Source organism: Bombus vancouverensis, unplaced genomic scaffold (genome assembly GCF_051014615.1).
Source record: "Bombus vancouverensis nearcticus unplaced genomic scaffold, iyBomVanc1_principal scaffold0033, whole genome shotgun sequence".
Taxonomy (NCBI): Eukaryota; Metazoa; Arthropoda; class Insecta; order Hymenoptera; family Apidae; genus Bombus; species Bombus vancouverensis.
The window spans coordinates 118,332-135,309 of record NW_027468924.1 but is presented as its reverse complement, the minus strand read 5'-3'; the positions used below and the strand labels follow the sequence as shown (position 1 = coordinate 135,309).

Genomic DNA, 16,978 nt, shown 5'->3' with positions numbered 1-16,978 from the left:
TATTCTACCGTTAAAGACCGGTAAGTTGATACTGATTAATTATGCGATCGAAATCCTATATAATGGCTACAAAAAATATTTGCATCATTATTCTCGTTTCCTAATGAATCGCTGTTTTAATCAAGTTTTATATTGCATCAAATTTCTGTAGTTACACGAAAGTAGTAAATTATAGAAAACTTGATATACACGGATTTAATTAATTGATAAATTAGTCAATATATAGGCATTATTATTTCACGTGAAATTTTACAACGTCAAAAACCTAACATTCCTGTACGAGCAGTATTAATCACAAATTGTGAGAATGCCTACTGATAAGGAAGAAAGATAATATAGAAAACGCAGACTTATGGAAAGAGAATCCCTGACATTAGACACGAATACGCGATTACACGAAATATTTTATGGTATATCTAAGATAGAGAATATATGTAGAGTACATATAAGTATATATAGAGTAAGAATATATATAGAGTATATATAAGTACCAAAAATACATCCTAAGACGTGTATGCGATCTACGCTGTATGGGACGTGTTATAAATGGTTTCCGCCACTCAACCGCATTTGAATTTGTGAACACGATCGAACAATTGACACGAATTATTAATTCCCGTCTCTACTCTAGTAACGATTTGCTTTGGAACGAGGTCGAATCGTTCTGATTCCGCGCATGATTAACAAATAATTACAGAGGACATCAATTACTTGGATGGTCTTCCTGAAACTTGATCCAGTTTCGAGAAAATGAAAAATTCGTTTCTTCTCTTTGCTTCCCTGTTCCTTCTTTCCTCCTTTTTCCCTTTTTACATCGCTTTGTTTTACATCGCAATTTACATTTATTTGTAAAGTTTGAATCTCCTCGATATTGAAGATGTTGAAGCTGCAAGTATGTATTTCATTTTAATCCATTCGAGACCGAGATTTAATTGTAAGACGATACCTAGGTGTCGGTACGATCTGAATGTTTAGTTGGAATGATTCTGTGTTTTACTCTCTCCAGGGTATCCTTTTCATACTTTGATTTTAAATCGATGACAATCTTAAATAGTATGCTTCATATTTTTAAAATATAAAATTATATACTATGTTATTCTATAATGTATTATGTACAGTTATATATATATATATATATATATATATATATATATATATATAATAATTCTATGTTGAAAAAAATATGAAACTAACATGATATATACATTACTACATAAGTTATATATAAAATATGTATATTATATCCTTGCCTACTGACTGATATGAATTTCTTTCGGTCTCGAATGCGTTAAAAGAGAGCGCAAAGAAGTCGAAATTACTTATTGTAATTAGTAAAACGACCTGAGAGGCAGACAGATACAAGAAAGAAGGAATATTATATTAGCGGCATCATCATGTTTTTGCTCTCTTTAAGTCTTTCATCGAGACAGACAATCTACAGGTATTAATCGACCAATTTCTTCAAGCTGATAACTTCGAATTGATGTTTATATATAAGAAGTGTTATGTGTTAATCTGTCTAAATGTTTAAAAGGTGTTATAAATTAAATGTTGTTAAACGATACGTAATTGCCTTTTGATCGTAAATTTTACTATCAAGGGGTCTTTTATGTATGCGTAATCATTGTGAATTATACCAATTTATGTGATCGATATTAAAGGTGTTTAAAAGCATGTATTTTTTTCTATATTATTATTCTCCTATATTATTATCCTATATTATTATAGCATTCCTATATTATTATAATATCCAATTACATGTTGATACACAAGATATACAGATTATTATTTATAACGTTTTGGTTTTCTTAATTGAGTCATTCGTTTAGTACAAATGATAAGAAATTAGTAATAATTCACAAAAAAGGGATATTGCAGTAGAAATATTATAAAAAAACATTTTCTGTTTTAGTGTAGAGTTACTCCTTCTTACAGACAGTGTCGTACAAATCTGTACGTCTCTGAGAAAATGTAGGCATCTGAGCCCTTACTTCCTCAACAACTTTTAGATCTGATAGAAAAAAGAAACATACGAAGTAATAAGTAATGCTTACTAATAAATTCAACAAATACAGAGGAAGATGGCTAAATCGATAAATTAACGAGACTAAAAATTAATTACATCATGGATCTCTCGCTTTTAATTTTAAGCTGTAAATTACCGATATCGGTGACTGCCATATTCTCTTGAGTTTCCAAATCGTAAAGAATCTTTCCCCAGGGATTGGTCAACTGTGTATGTCCCCATGCGACGTAACTTGCTTAAGGAACACGAGCCGGTGATATGCAGGCAACGTATAATTGATTATCATTCGCTCTGAAACGCTGAAGTAATGACCAGTGCAGTGGTCCAGTGGTCATATTGAATGCCGCTGGATATATCAGCATTTGGCAACCTAACCCAGAGAAGCAGGAAATATGAAGCCACCGAATACCAATTAACTTCGTAGTTGCACGGTTCACATTCCATCATTTCTGAATATGCGAGGACAGTCCTCTTATTGTGCTTTTAATTCTTTTATTTGTTTCATTTTCAGCAAATATACTGGTTTTTTAAATTAAGCTTCTTTTTATACAGAGTTACAGATTATATTAATTTTATATAGAATATATTTAAGAAAGATATTTAATTTTTTGCTAGTTAAGTATTGATCGATTAAGTTACTGTACCTTTGTTCCGATAAATGCGTGCCATTTCCTCGAATCTAATATCATAGCAAATGCCAATACCTATTTTGCAGCCCTTCACATCGAACGTCGTTAGGGAGTTACCAGGACTGAGTGAATCACTCTCTCGAAAAGTAATCTTATTAGGAATGTCGATGTCGAATAGATGTACCTAATAACATAAAAATGTGGTCGCTAATTCTATTGCTGCAACTTTTCTAATTTAATATCAAAGTTACCAACTCCTAAACTTTAATTATTTTTTATTTAATAACTGACAGCGTTTTTATCACTTTCTTTTATTAAAGAATCTTATCATTTAATAATGTTTAAAAAGGAGAAAAAATAAGTATAATAATATTTTAAGTATGTGAAAAATTTATACAACAACAAACACATTACAACAAAAATGGGCGTTTCCCGTATCATAACGTATTTTATAAACCGTAAATTATAGAATTGGTTATAGTATACGTATGTACATATGTATATTCCTAAATTATTCCTAGATAGAGTCACTTTCTTCACCCCAATATTTTCAAATTCAAAGCCATAAAGGAATATATTACTTACCTTTCGGTGCTTTGCTATCAAAGTTCCATCGGGACCCCAAATAGTACAGGTATTGTACAATTTATCGCCCTCTATTTCAGGCATCGTACCACCAACTACATAGATGTTGTTTTCTTTAGCTGCGTTCGATGAAGCAACGCTCGTTTCACCATCAGGAATACTCTCGGCGTATTTTGGAAAGTACTCTGCATTGCAATATTTCAATTAATGAAAAATAACTGTCTTTTGTTCCAACCATAAATTAAATTGAAATGTTTGTCAGTTTTTTATTTTTTAAATTATTAAAATAACTAAGTTTTATATTTCGACTTAATTAAATATGCAATTACTTAGCTAATAGTATATATAATAAATCGTTTCTACAGGTTCAAAATGAAAAATGAATATTTAGAAATATTTAATTACGACAATGCTATTTGTGTTAGCATCAGTGGCTTGTTACTCAACGACTTTGCTAGTACTTTTTGAAACATAAAGTTAGTTTTCAATTAACACTTATACTAGAGGCGGAATTATAAATGCAAAATAATTGACAATACTAATTTATAAGTACCTAATTATTAGTATCTTCACAAATATATTTATACAAAAATCACGATAATCATGAAAATGGGGAAATCCTATATTCTCGAATCAATTCACAATTTATTTTGTATATTAATTAGATTCCGCGCTCATCAGTACGTACTCACTGGCGACATCGAGAAAATGTATCGGCAATTCCTCGTACGACCAGAGGATCGGAAATATCAAAGGATATTATGGCGCAGCGCGAGTGGAGAAACAGAAACATATGAGCTTAACACCGTAATACTCTTATCATAGAAATAGAAGCAGTCCTCAATTCCCGCCCGCTAACTCCTATCTCCACCGATCCAAATGATCTCCTAGCCCTCACTCCCGGACATTTCCTCATTGGCGATTCATTAATGTGCTTACGTGATCGAGATTTCAGAGACATTCCATCGAACCGACTCTCCAAATGGCAGCTGGCATAAGGAGTATTTGAACGAGCTAACCAACCGCAATAAATGGAGCAAGGGTGGACACAGCATCCAAAAGGGCACAATCGTCATCCTCGGAGAGGACAACGTTCCCTCCATGCATTGGCCTCTGGGCCGAGTTATCAAGGTTCATCCAGGCGCCGATGGTGTCATCCGGACAGCTACAGTTCAGACGGCAAAGAGCATTTTGGATCGGGGCGTCAAAAGGCTTGTCCCACTGCCAATTCAACCCGATCTCGAGAAACCCGAACAACTAGCCACCGAGACGAAATAAGATGGGAACTTCAACCACACCTCGCTAGTTTGATCGGTACCCTCTCAACGGGGGGAGAATGTTACGCCATGCGGCTTACCATAGGTCATATTCTTAACTATCGATCGCGGCACTATAATGTCGCAGACGGATCGTCGCGTCTGCCCGGCAAACAAACATTGTAGTGGCAAGCGCGTGGTTCATTAAGCAGGGCGACTTCCAGAAACGTCGACTCGTGGCCCGTATTTTACCTCGCAGTAAAAGAATGTGGCGTGATCCGAACGTAGTGGGGGTCGCCTTCCAGAAAAAACGAAAAAAATCGAAAGGCGTTCAGAACTTTTCGAGAAGTCGAACCGTCAACACATGTGGTATGTCGCGCATTACTTATCAACCAAAACGCAGTTACATTTTTTTTGTTCCTTTTATATCTTTCTAGTTAATAAGTTGTTGAAATAAACATTAATTTATTTGTGTTAATTCTGTGGAATTTCATTGAACTACCCTTATTATCATAATCGAAATAAGGGGATCGATCAGTTCGTGGCGTCGATTATTTAATCGTAACGGGAACTTACAACTCTCGTTGACGTGCTATCTCGCGATCGCGTCTCTCCGCGAACGGTCGAAACAAAATGATTCACTAAAAACTGTCCTGAATTCCTAAGAATTTATTTACCGCAAAACTGACAAAGTGTTTATTTAAAAAATGAGGTTGAAGGTAGTCCTTTTCTTTCATTTCATTCATTTTCATTTTCTTTCTTAAGTATGGCTAACACAATATCTAATCAATTAAAATTTTATATTTTCACGTGAAAAGTTTCTTTAGATAATTATTATCAACATGATGACTAACTCTTACGGATTAATACGTGTCTGTAGGGCAATCCGGTGGACTTGATCGGCTTTTTACTTCGAAAGTTGAGTAATCGGTGTCGCTTTCTTACGCATCTTTGAACTGTATAAATGTTTTAAAATTGTTTGATCCAGAATGTACCACACCGGACAATCAAGAAGGCAGGTGCCTTGACTACAGAAAATGTAAACCTCTGCAAGAAATATGGCAGATACAGTACCGTACAGCCACCGATTTTTATAGACGATCAGTGTGCAGATACCAGGGCAATGTTACGATCGTTTGCTGTCCGAACGATCCAAACAAAGAGAAGAGAGAAATTTTAATAAAAACTGTGTACAAGTATAAGGCTTTGCGACCACCATACTGTGGTTTTAGCAACGTCTCTCATACCAGGCTGGTCGATGGTAAACCAGCTGAACTTGGTACGTTTTATGTCTTTCTTTCCGATTAATAATAAGCCATTTACTGCAAAGAATGAACTTTAAAGGCATTAAACAGCACATCAATGTACATTTCAATTAGACTAAATAATAATGCTATGATTTCATCGGTAGTAACTTTACTTATTAACTTGAATTATTTCTTTCTTTTACTTCATGTTAGAAAGAGTATCTTTTTGCTTGAAATAAAAAATTGATATAGGAGTAATAATATGGATAGAGATCAAAAACTGTTAGGGCAGAAATTACACGTTTGAACTTTATAGTTCAGTATAGTTCAAATAGAAATTATATAGAATTATTTAATAATTTGTATTTCACTGGAATAAAAATTTAATTTCTGTCTTTATCAAATCTCTATTTCAGAGTATTTGTACGTATGTACTTATCGTCTGCTGTATGATCGAATATCGAATAGGTAATAATCGTTGTTACTCGTTACGTGAGAAAAAATTATGTATATTCACAACTATGACTATTGCATTTTAGGCGCTTGGCCATGGATCGCTGCATTAGGTTTTCGTAATCCCCGACACCCAGACAAACCACTATGGAAGTGCGGAGGTTCCCTGATATCGGCTAGGCATGTTTTGACCGCAGCACATTGTGCACATATGGATGGAATAGAAAACATACGCAATCATAATATTGCCATTCTTAGATTGGCGGAGGAGGTGCCATTTTCGAGTAAGTCCTCAAATATATATATATGTATATATATATATATATATGCTATTGAGTATTACTGAAGTATCATATCCTGAAATTTCTTACTGTACACATATATTGTGTCATAAAGCGTGTACAATTCTTTCTCATACTTTTGGTCATTCGTTTCCTGCATTTTCATTTATTTTTTTATTTTTCAGGGTACGTATATCCCATTTGTACGAAAGAGCCCCTACGAAAGAGCAACTTCGTCGGCTATAACCCCCTTGTTGCTGGATGGGGAGCGTTAAGATATAGTAAGTGATATCAATTTTATAATAAAATTAAACAGTTCCAGTCTTAAATATCTTTCTTATTTTCTTCGTAGGACGACCACGACGTAATGCATTAATGGTAGTACAAATGCCAGTGATTAAGAACGCCGAATGCAAAATAGCTTGTTCCAAATTTCCTAATGCACCTGATATCACTGATGGTATAATATGCGCCGAACATGCTCAGGGTGGAAAGGATTCTTGTACGGTAATTAAGTTACAGAGTTACTACAAACTATACGGTATCTGAAGACACGTCAATTCGAATTAACATCAAATCGACGTCTTAAACATTAGAAATAATAGATAAACACAATTCAATAGTTTTGCCCACTTCTCACACCTCATTATGGTATTTAATCTAATTTCCTTCTAATCTTAGTTTTGCTCAAAATACATATAACATGTACATTATAAATTGGAGTATTTCAATACACAAATCAATAGAAGATTATTACTGTATATAAGTATAATTTCAATACAATTCGATCGATATATTTCAGTATCTTTGATTAAAAATTTAACGATCCTTTCAGGCTGACCGCGGCGGACCACTGCTGATACAACATTGTATTAACCTCGTATTTAATAGGTATTGTGTCTTATGCTTATAAGTGCTGCACAGCTGGCTATCCCAGCGTTTACACTAGGGTCACATCGTACCTTGACTTCATTCTCCAAGCGATGCAATAATATGATATTACTGTTCCATAAATATCATTGTGTAAAAAACCTAAAGTTGGATTTTCTTATTGTGGAGATCAGAAACAGCACAAATTTGCATTGTTTTGTACGTTACAAATTATAGGCTTAAAATGTACGAAATGTAACTTTGAAACGACACTAATTTTCTACGCACGATAAACCTCCACGACTTAGGTATGTAAAGATGATAAACGTATATTAATTCTATTAATTTGGTAATAATAAACCAACTTTCTGAGAAGTTCTGTAAATTTCGTTTCTGTTGTATCAAGAGAATAATGGAATATTCCACTTAGATCGTATACTTCTTGTATGTACATACAAAATTTTCCGGCTAATCTAAAACACTTCATAAGATAGAGAGATTCTGGAGATTCGGACACAGAGAGTGCATAAAATACAAGATAAGTCTCGTGTCTTTCAAAATTATTTTTTATTCGCTAAAAACGTCCTGTGTACTCATGCAATCACATGCAACCTCGAAACTTCGCTTATTTTTTATCACTTTCCAATTCAATACACTGTTTCTGCATTTTTGACTATATGTAAGAGAAATTTCCATTCAGCCAAAGGTGTACTTACAAATTATAGATTCCTATACGACTCTCGGTAAAAATTTATCCGCACTACAGATAGTTAAAATTTCTGTCGACCGTATTGATCCATCTGCACTCTTCGTATGACGTCAATATCTGTTCAGTGCTGCTGCGTAGGTTTCATTATGTTACGTCAATTCGTTTGTGACCGTTGCGCGAGTAATGGCGCTTTGCAATGGCGATTTGCAGGAAAACAGTGCAGGATGCTGTGATTCGTTTCTTGTGGTCGGAGGTTATGTTTGATGCCTATATTTATCAAAGATTTAATGCACATTATGGAGAAAGTGTTTTGTCACGAAGTGTGTTTGAATGGGCACAAAAGTTCAAAGAAGATCGCACAAGTGTTATGAAAAAACAGCTGGACGCCCGTCCACATCCACGATGACAACATTGAACGTGCTCATGAACTTATGCTCTATGGAATAGACGAGTGACACTGGATAATGTGGCAAATCATTTGCAAATCAGCCACGGCTCTGCTTATGCAATAGTGCACGACAGATTTGGGTTTTAAAAAGTTTGTGCGAGATGGATGCCGAGAAAGCTGATGAAAAGGTGAAGACGACGATGCATTCGTGGTTCGCAGCTCAGCCCAAAACATTTTTTAATGAGAAAATACGAAGGTCCTTCAGCAAATGGACAAAGTGTATACAGAAATTGAGTGATTATGTCAAAAAATGATGTATGTCTTTTTTGACAATTGCTTAAAATAAATTCTACACCGACAGAGCGGGTAACTTTTTACTCACCCTCGTAAGACACTTAAATTTCCAATCTATTATGATGAATAAAAGAGCTTATACTATTAAATCTAATTGTATTTTGTTGCATGAGAGTACACGTGTATGTGATGCACATTACCTTTATATCCCCTTGAACGCTTCAATATTGCGCATATATACTATATTTTGTGCAGCTTCTATAAAATTTTGTATGTTTGTTTAGGCTGCTAATCCAGAGGCTGGAGTACAAAGAAGTGGCACAATGATGTGGGCTGATGACATTTATAATTATCGAGGAATCACCCCTACATTCGCTCAGGTATATATCGTTGACTATAATGTATTTAACATATATGATTGTTAGAATATTAATAATTAATTTTTAATTCTATCAGAATTTTAATGAAACTGTCCCTTGGGAAGGAAGAACTGATACCTTGATATCACGGTTTGTACATCCTATATGTACGACAAATTTTAGAACATTATATAACGAAGAACCAGATCGTCGTGGCCATGTGATGTGAATAAAAGGACTTGAATTTGATGATATTTTTATAATGTTAGATAACATAACTAAGTATCTTCACAGTAAGATAGGATGACATGGTTTACATGATCTTAATGTTGTTCACTTGAGTGATGATATTATAAGGAAAAGTGTAATATCACAGGTAAGATGATTCATAATTTAGAACTACTAACTCATGTATGTATTAAAAATTAAAGAAATATATTAAATTTTATAGGATATTTATGTTTAGTAACCAGTAATTCAGAGATCGGTATTCATGGTTACTATAACGAGGCTGTAGAAACGCACCCTTTCTTCTTTGCAAATGGTCCTGTATTTATGTCTAAGCCGAAACTGGAACCTCTGAATAATTTAGATTTATTCTTGTTATTTTCTAAAATACTTCTCTACAGTATACCATAAGGAATGATACCGTATCGCACCTAATCAAGTGCCTTAAGAAACATCAACAGGATATCACAGTAATCCCTTATCGACTGATATGTAAGTAAAAGTTATGTGTCATTGTTATACACAGTTATTTATCATTTTCTATTAATTCAGTTGTAGCCACTACAATATCTATGACACTGGTAGTAATTATGAGAACAATAATGATGTTCTATAAGAGGAAATGATGATTGGGAACAAAAACTTACAGGTAAGTCAATGTATATGTTATTTGCCATTTGAAAAGAAAGTTACTAACTTAGAATTTTTTGATAAATAATAATTGTGCAAAATATATTGGATTTCAAATTTGTCAAAAATTGAAATTTAAGAAGCATTGTAATAATATAACATTAATATTTTGATTTTTCAGGAGATATCATGCGGTGGATGGATAATATGTAAAAAATATTAAGCAGTATATGAATTTTCATATTGCGTAGAGATAACAAAATGAATTTTAAAAAATGTCGACATGGTAATAAGAAATAGCATCATGACAAAGAATATATAAAGACAGTTTCATTTTTTATAAATAAAAATTTGTTGTTCCAGATTTTGAAATATAGTGAAACGTTTAATTAGTATCTTAATATCTTCAAATAATTATTATTTTAGAATCAATTGTAATTGTATCATACGTACTTTTGAATTCGTGCAAGAACATATGTAATTTTGAAGTAGTTATTATTAGGAAATTGTTAGATGCGAACAGTATGCGAAATGTTAGTATGCAGTGTAATAATTATCAATCAAAACACAAGAATTAAATTCTTGAGGAAAAAATTTCCGGAATTTCTTATTTACACGATTATAAAGAAATCCATAATAAAAAGGAGCTGCTTTCTAATACTTCTCTTCCTTGTAATGCCTATGTTAATGATAACGAGGTTCGACTTTTTGTTTTTAGAGGGATACTGGAAAATTTGAAAGTACAGTACCATTGGGAAGAAAATCACGATATTGAAAACGATATTTGCAAGTAAATTTCCAAAAAATCTGTTTTCAAATTTTCGCTTTCTATTTCACATTAAAAGAAAGGGAGGGCTGCCTTCTTTTTCTGCAAGACAAAACAAACATTCTGAATCTCGTATCAATGAATGATGTCAATGAGTTATTTTTCTTTCCAGATTGAACAATATTCCAGATTTATTCATAATTTCATACTACGCGAAGAATAGACTTTCATAGGTATATAAAGGAAATATTAAGTATAGGAAAACTCTTTTTCGTTGTAGGTGACATATGCTTCACGGTTGAACACATATAAATGAAAAAGTACTCTTATGGAGAAAAAGAATTGATACCTTCGATTGACATTAGATAATGTATATAAACTTATGAACAATCACTATCAGTTTGTATTTTAGGTGCACACGCAGATTTGTTGGAGTTCTTATAAAATGTACTTCCTGTACGAACGTTTTATTCTTCCAAATTTTACGATACTATGTCTCATATAATAACTATATGGATTAAACGTAATATAAATGATCCGAAAATAGACTCGAACGACATTAATTGTCTTTCTATTTATACCAATATCGAAAATACAAGTAAAGCCGGAGCAATAGTATGCAAGAATGGACTATTTATTATTTTAAAGCAAATCATAGCATATTCAGAATGCACAGTATTATCATGAAATGTAAATGAATCAGTTGTAAACGAACGATTTTACTGTAAAATCGTTGCCTCCTTTTTTTCATCTGAAATATAGCAGCAATGAGTACATTCTTTTAATATATAATAAAACGAGATATCTTTATAAAGTTACATATGTCATCACTGGTAACTGTTATCTCGTATGACACCAAATATACCGTTAGTATGGAATGATATTTTTATGAAGATATACTTTAATGATAGATTTTATGAATGAAACGTTATATAAGAAAAATTATCTCTTGTCATTCTATGAAGTGTAGTAGCTAATGAAGATTAATTTTACGAAGTATTAGAGCAAAAGAGAATTAAAAAATTAAAAAGATCTAAATAAGATTGTTCGTGTGGCTTAATTATCTCAATTCTGGTACACCACTTGTTACATTCTAACTAATTAGCGCTAAACAATAACTTGCAAATATTAAAGATATTAACACCTTAATATTAACACCTAAAGGTTTTCAGGAAATTTTATAATATTTGATTATTGTATATCTAGTCATTGATTGATAAAATTTCTTGTATAAGCATAGATCGAGGTTGACGTCATACGCAGATTGCATATCATTGACAGGTATCGTTTTAATTTATTTTATGGCTAGAATCATTTGAATATTATACGAATAATTATTTCCATTCGAACGATTAATAAATCACGTACCTATAAAAGATATATTATGAAAAAGACGTGACGAAACAAAAAAATATTGGAAATTCCGTTGTCATTAGATCAATTATTTTTGCAATGATTTTTATTTCCATGTAATTACATATGAAATGGGTAATTCATTAACATCTCCTCGAATCGAATATAATTCGTTACACTTCACAACGATTCAAATAATGGACGGGAAATATATAATAAGTTTCCTGTCCTTGCGTTAAAATAGTACTGTACAAATCAGATGATACAGGAAATACCCAAAAAACCCAATTACATCCACATTGCATGACAGCACACTTGCAATGGATTTTTGTGATTTCAATGTCACAGACAATGACACAACTAATCAGAACACGTTCGAGGCTATAGACATTGAAATTACCGCGTGTTTAATACGTTTAAAGCATAAATCTAAATTTCACGCGATTATTTCTTTGTACATTGTGAAACTCTTAAATTATCTTAATCGAATAAATAATCCTAATGTAATAAAACATCTTGAAATAGACCTAGATATCTGAAACAGAAACTCGAAGGATAAGAAATCCTAAAAGGTACTAATCCTAAAATAACAAACTCCTAAATAATAAACAAGTGATAAAACCTGTTATAAATAATAAACCTTACCTGGAATAATCAAATCCTAACTAATCGAAAATAAAATAAGGCAAGCAATTCTTAATCTTTCAAGTAATTTTTCCGAAAACACAGAAAGATAGAGAAATTAAAAAGACGCAGCACAAATTGCAGCACAATGAAAGTTTCAGAGCGATGAATACGATCGTATTAAACTAAATAATTTTCAAAAGTGAAATTACACTGAAACGTATATCGATGATATTTGTCATTTCTACGATCTGTTTCGCTTGATCGTGCTTCTTTTCTGATGTAAATTCAATTTATAATACGAACTAAGTTTCCTTTATTATTATTAGTCCTGCGTCTTTTTAATTCGTCACTTCTTTTATTTCAGAACAATGACGAGCTCCAAGATGCTGTTCGGATGTTTGGCGTTAATTGCTTTTCTGCATCCATTAGTTCACGTTTGTACTTCGAGTAGTACAGCTCAAGGTTTGTACTTCGAGTTGTCTTTTTCCATGCACTTCAAATTCCAATACGATCTGGTCACGTGGCCTTCGTACAATTTCGAAATTTTACCTGTTTGGTAATCGTCAATGAAAAAAGAAGTTATGCGTGACCTCAACACATTGAAACAATTTTTATGATTCTTTATTTGCCGGTTGGTCAGCAAGTTAATGGAAAAATTTCACTTAACTATTCGCGTTAATTTCTTCGGTTTAACTTTTGGGAAATGCTTCGTTAGCTTCGGGAATATTCCAACGATTCGTTTTACGTACAAAATAAGCATGATAAATATTACATCACGGTAATGTAATATCGGAATATATTAAAGGTGTAATTTTGTCCGATTAATTATAATTTATTAATAATGGATTGAAAATACAGATATTAGTTAGACAGAGAAACGATGTTTGATTAACAGGAAAACTAAATGCAACGCTCGTATTTGCAACAAATAACTTGACAACTATTTGGTAACTCTCTCTCTCTCTCTCTCTCTCTCACTAGCAACTCTAACACTCGACAACACTCGCAACTCAATTCTAACGACTCTATGCTTCGACGTCTCGATCAACTCTGATTCTCGCAACACGCACACTTTTCGATTCGCCTTGGATAGCGAAACCGTCCTTCTTCTACCGTGGTCTATTGTTTCCCTCATACATACGTAAGAACTACCAACTACGTGCCTTTAGTCACGTAGGCACTCTTAAATGTAAACGAACCACAGAAACACGACGTACACGGTTTTTCTATTTTCAGCCGATCTCCAATCAAAGCTATTCTACGATATTACAATCGGCCTTTCCTGACAATCACATCTGCCCTCAGATGTGCTCATCATCGCCGCTCGCACTTACATCACTATCGTCAGCATTCCACCATTTCATGTGATCGGCTGCCGTGGAAGTTGTACGTGGCCCTTCGTGCTCCCCCTCTCGCTGCACTATGTATCGGTCATTTCGCAGGACTTTTATCACCCGATACGGTCCAAGAAACTTCGGATGCAGCTTTAGCCCGGGACCCCTCTGCATCCTCTCGATTGCCACTAGATCTGCCGTCCTGTATGCTGTCGCCTTCTTGCGTCTCCTGTTATACGCCCGCTTGTTTCGGATTTGGATCTCCTCAATCCGTCTCTTTGCGTCCGCACGCAGCTGATCTCGTTCCTCTTGGAACACCGCGGCCTGTTCGTCCTCGATGCTACTGCTCCTCTTTCGCTCTTCCTCTATCTTCCTCTCCGTTGTTTGTTTACCCATTTCACTCTTGTCAGGGGCTTTGATCGTCGTGGCAGCATCGTGACATTTTCGTAGGCTCGGTTCGTACATGGAAGACGTTAACAACTTACCATCTACCGAGACTATGATCTCTTCTTTTTCGAAGGTCTTCACGTTCATCGTGTCCTCGACAATCCCATCGTCGTCCTCGTCATCCACATCCTCTGTATATCGAATCTTCGTATCGATATTATTGGAGGGATTCCGCGCGTGCGACTTCCCTTGTCTTTTCGTTCGCCTTGCATTCACTCTCTTCGAGTCTATCCGAAAACTTGAAACAACCCTCACACCCGCAACGCTATCCTTCTCAGTAAATTCGCAAATATCATCAACAACATCCTGTTGCTGTTGTTTAGCCAGATTCTTCCTCCTCGTGATGTTCGCTAAGTCCTCCTGCTGGCCGCAAGAATCCGACGAGGACACCATCTCGTGGTCCACTTTACCAATCACCACGTGTCTTGCCACTATTCTCCGTTCCTCCGACACTTGCTGCACAGCTGCCCGATACTTCTTCAAAACTTCTGCTAACTCTTCTTTATTTTCTTCCAATTGCGACAGTAGCTCAGTTCGTTCGCGACTAGCTACATTAATCACGATCTTCTGCTTCGGAACGTTGCCGCAGTACTTCCTGCAACGAAGCCTGCGTCTCATTCGGTTCTTGCTCCAGTGCCTGTTTCGCTTTAACTGCAACTGCTCTAGCGCATTCTGCATCTTCTAACTGGTTCTTCAGCTGTCGTAAAGCTGCTTTACCCGTCGAGTCACCTTTCGATCTCTCCGGCATCGTTTGAGCGTCTCTTAGCAATGCTTTGGTTCTCTTCAAATCTCTTTTTAGACTATGTTGCATGTCCTTAACGTGTGACAAATCTATCTCACTCGCCTGTGTCTCTACATCTATCTTGAGGACTTCCGGACACTCATCGGGATTTTCGTCCTTTATTCTACTAATAAAAGATTCTCCCCCTTTTATACTTATTTCAACAGTGTCCAAAAAGTCTGCGCCAATAATAAGCGAATGTTGCATCACTGTGTCTGGAACTACGTGTATGGTTATACAGTACGACTCATTGTCTATAATAATGTTCGTCGAAAATTTCCCGAGCGTAAAATTCCTTCCGGAACCGACACCGCCAAATCCAACGATTTCCCGACTTAATCTGGGCGCTCCGATTTTCACATGCTGATCTGCTCGCATTAGAGTCAGCTCACTACCGGTGTCTATCAACGCGCTCAATTCGAAATTTTCCATCTTAACATCCTTACAACGCCTTGTTTGTAACGACCGAAACACGCTGTAAACTTTTTTTGACGGCTCACCCAGTGCCTTGTCGCATTTTGATGCGATGTGTCCGTACTCCCTACATTTGAAGCATTTAGGTCCTCTCGACTTCCTCGCATCTCCAGATCGACCGGGTTCCTTGTTCCTCTCGGTTTCGGACAGCTTCGCCACCGGCTTTACCCTGCTACTCTTCGGCTCCTCAAATTTCGTCCTCATCTCCATATCTCTTTTTATCGCTTCGTAGCGCCTGAAACGCTCTTTTAATTGCTCGATATTCCTGGCTCCGTATAGCACAGTCTTGTTCGCGACCTCGTCGGGAATGCCTTGAATAATGTAGTCTATCAAGGATTGCGTATCAACCCTTCCTTGTTTTGCAATCCCGCACATGTGATACATATATTGTTGCAGACTCTCATCTGCTTTCTTCTTTCTATGGGATAACTCGCCATGTATCTGTTGGTCGCTTACTACATTTTCAAACTCATTCCTCAACGCCTTTTTTAGCTTTGCCCAGAACTTCGCGCATCGCTCTTGTCGTACGAAGGCCTGAGCGGAGCCTGCGAGTAATTTCTTAGCATAGGCCACCATGTGGGCGTCTGACCAACCCCACACTTCTGCCATTTCCTCGAAGTCTTCCACCCACTGATTTACACTCAGCAGATCATCCCCGCTGAATTTCTCTAATGAGTCTTCCACGTCTTTAAGACTCAACATCGAACCGAAGCATATACTTCTGCTGATACTCATCGCGGTCCTGATACACCGCTCGCGTGCCTCTCCTGTATTCTCGCGCGCCTTGTTTATCGTCCTCGCCTTCACTTTCGTCGGAGCTCTCTTCTTCCGACGATACATCGTCTCCTTCTAGGGCCGCCTGTAGCCGCGCGCGTAGTTCGGATTTTCTTCCCGTTACCTTCAACCCCAAGCTAACGAGAAGCGCTCTCAGCTCTTTCGTCCTCAGCTTCTCGAGGTCTTCCTCTCCCTCTTGACTGCGTTCGGCTCTCTGCTTGCTTCTTAGATCTCGCTGGTTTGTTGGTTCTTCGCCACGCTTCGAATCCTTAGGAGTAGATCGACCAGGTTTGCACGCTTTGTTCAACCTGGCAACCAGCACTGATCTCGCACCGGATATAGGCAGATTCATCTGTGCGAGCTTACTCCTCAGCTCCTCCAGCGTCAAATCCTCTTCACCCGACAATCGTTCGTCTTCAACGTTTGCCATTTTATTCTATTCTTTTCTACTCCCGCACAAATAGCTC

General features: G+C 35.7%; 2 protein-coding genes across 3 annotated transcripts; one reads left to right on the top strand and one right to left on the bottom strand.

Annotated features, from left to right (window-relative positions):
- Positions 1-1,655: 1,655 nt before the first annotated feature.
- Positions 1,656-8,151, bottom strand: LOC143304376 (omega-amidase NIT2-A-like). 2 transcript variants are annotated; one of them, XR_013061067.1, is made up of 5 exons: positions 8,064-8,151; positions 3,241-3,425; positions 2,671-2,839; positions 2,163-2,396; positions 1,656-2,011 (listed from the first exon to the last, which is right to left on the bottom strand). XR_013061067.1 is itself a non-coding variant. In XM_076626830.1 (4 exons), the coding sequence occupies exons 2-4, from the start codon at positions 3,322-3,324 to the stop codon at positions 2,263-2,265; spliced, it is 387 nt and encodes a 128-aa protein (XP_076482945.1). In that variant the 5' UTR covers positions 3,325-3,425; positions 8,064-8,151; the 3' UTR covers positions 1,656-2,262. The 2 variants fall into 2 exon arrangements, 1 of the variants encoding a protein (XP_076482945.1); XM_076626830.1 differs by having other exon boundaries at positions 1,656-2,396.
- LOC143304377 (venom serine protease Bi-VSP-like) lies at positions 6,226-10,613 on the top strand. Its single transcript, XM_076626831.1, has 8 exons — positions 6,226-6,480; positions 6,663-6,984; positions 7,313-8,810; positions 9,023-9,118; positions 9,195-9,473; positions 9,549-9,817; positions 9,878-9,974; positions 10,137-10,613. Exons 1-2 carry the CDS (start codon positions 6,249-6,251, stop codon positions 6,764-6,766), a joined length of 336 nt encoding a protein of 111 aa, XP_076482946.1. The 5' UTR covers positions 6,226-6,248; the 3' UTR covers positions 6,767-6,984; positions 7,313-8,810; positions 9,023-9,118; positions 9,195-9,473; positions 9,549-9,817; positions 9,878-9,974; positions 10,137-10,613.
- Positions 10,614-16,978: the final 6,365 nt, after the last annotated feature.

What these genes read in the sequence shown, in the direction of transcription:
- LOC143304376 (XM_076626830.1), bottom strand. Translation starts at nt 3,324, where the DNA reads ATGCCTGAAATAGAGGGCGATAAATTGTACAATACCTGTACTATTTGG. An exon ending in TGATAGCAAAGCACCGAAAG is followed by an intron (nt 2,840 to 3,240) that starts GTAAGTAATATA and finishes TTATGTTATTAG; the next exon opens with GTACATCTATTCGACATCGA. An exon ending in ACGCATTTATCGGAACAAAG is followed by an intron (nt 2,397 to 2,670) that starts GTACAGTAACTT and finishes TCTCTGGGTTAG; the next exon opens with GTTGCCAAATGCTGATATAT.
- LOC143304377 (XM_076626831.1), top strand. Translation starts at nt 6,249, where the DNA reads ATGTATATTCACAACTATGACTATTGCATTTTAGGCGCTTGGCCATGG. An exon ending in GGAGGAGGTGCCATTTTCGA is followed by an intron (nt 6,481 to 6,662) that starts GTAAGTCCTCAA and finishes TTTATTTTTCAG; the next exon opens with GGTACGTATATCCCATTTGT.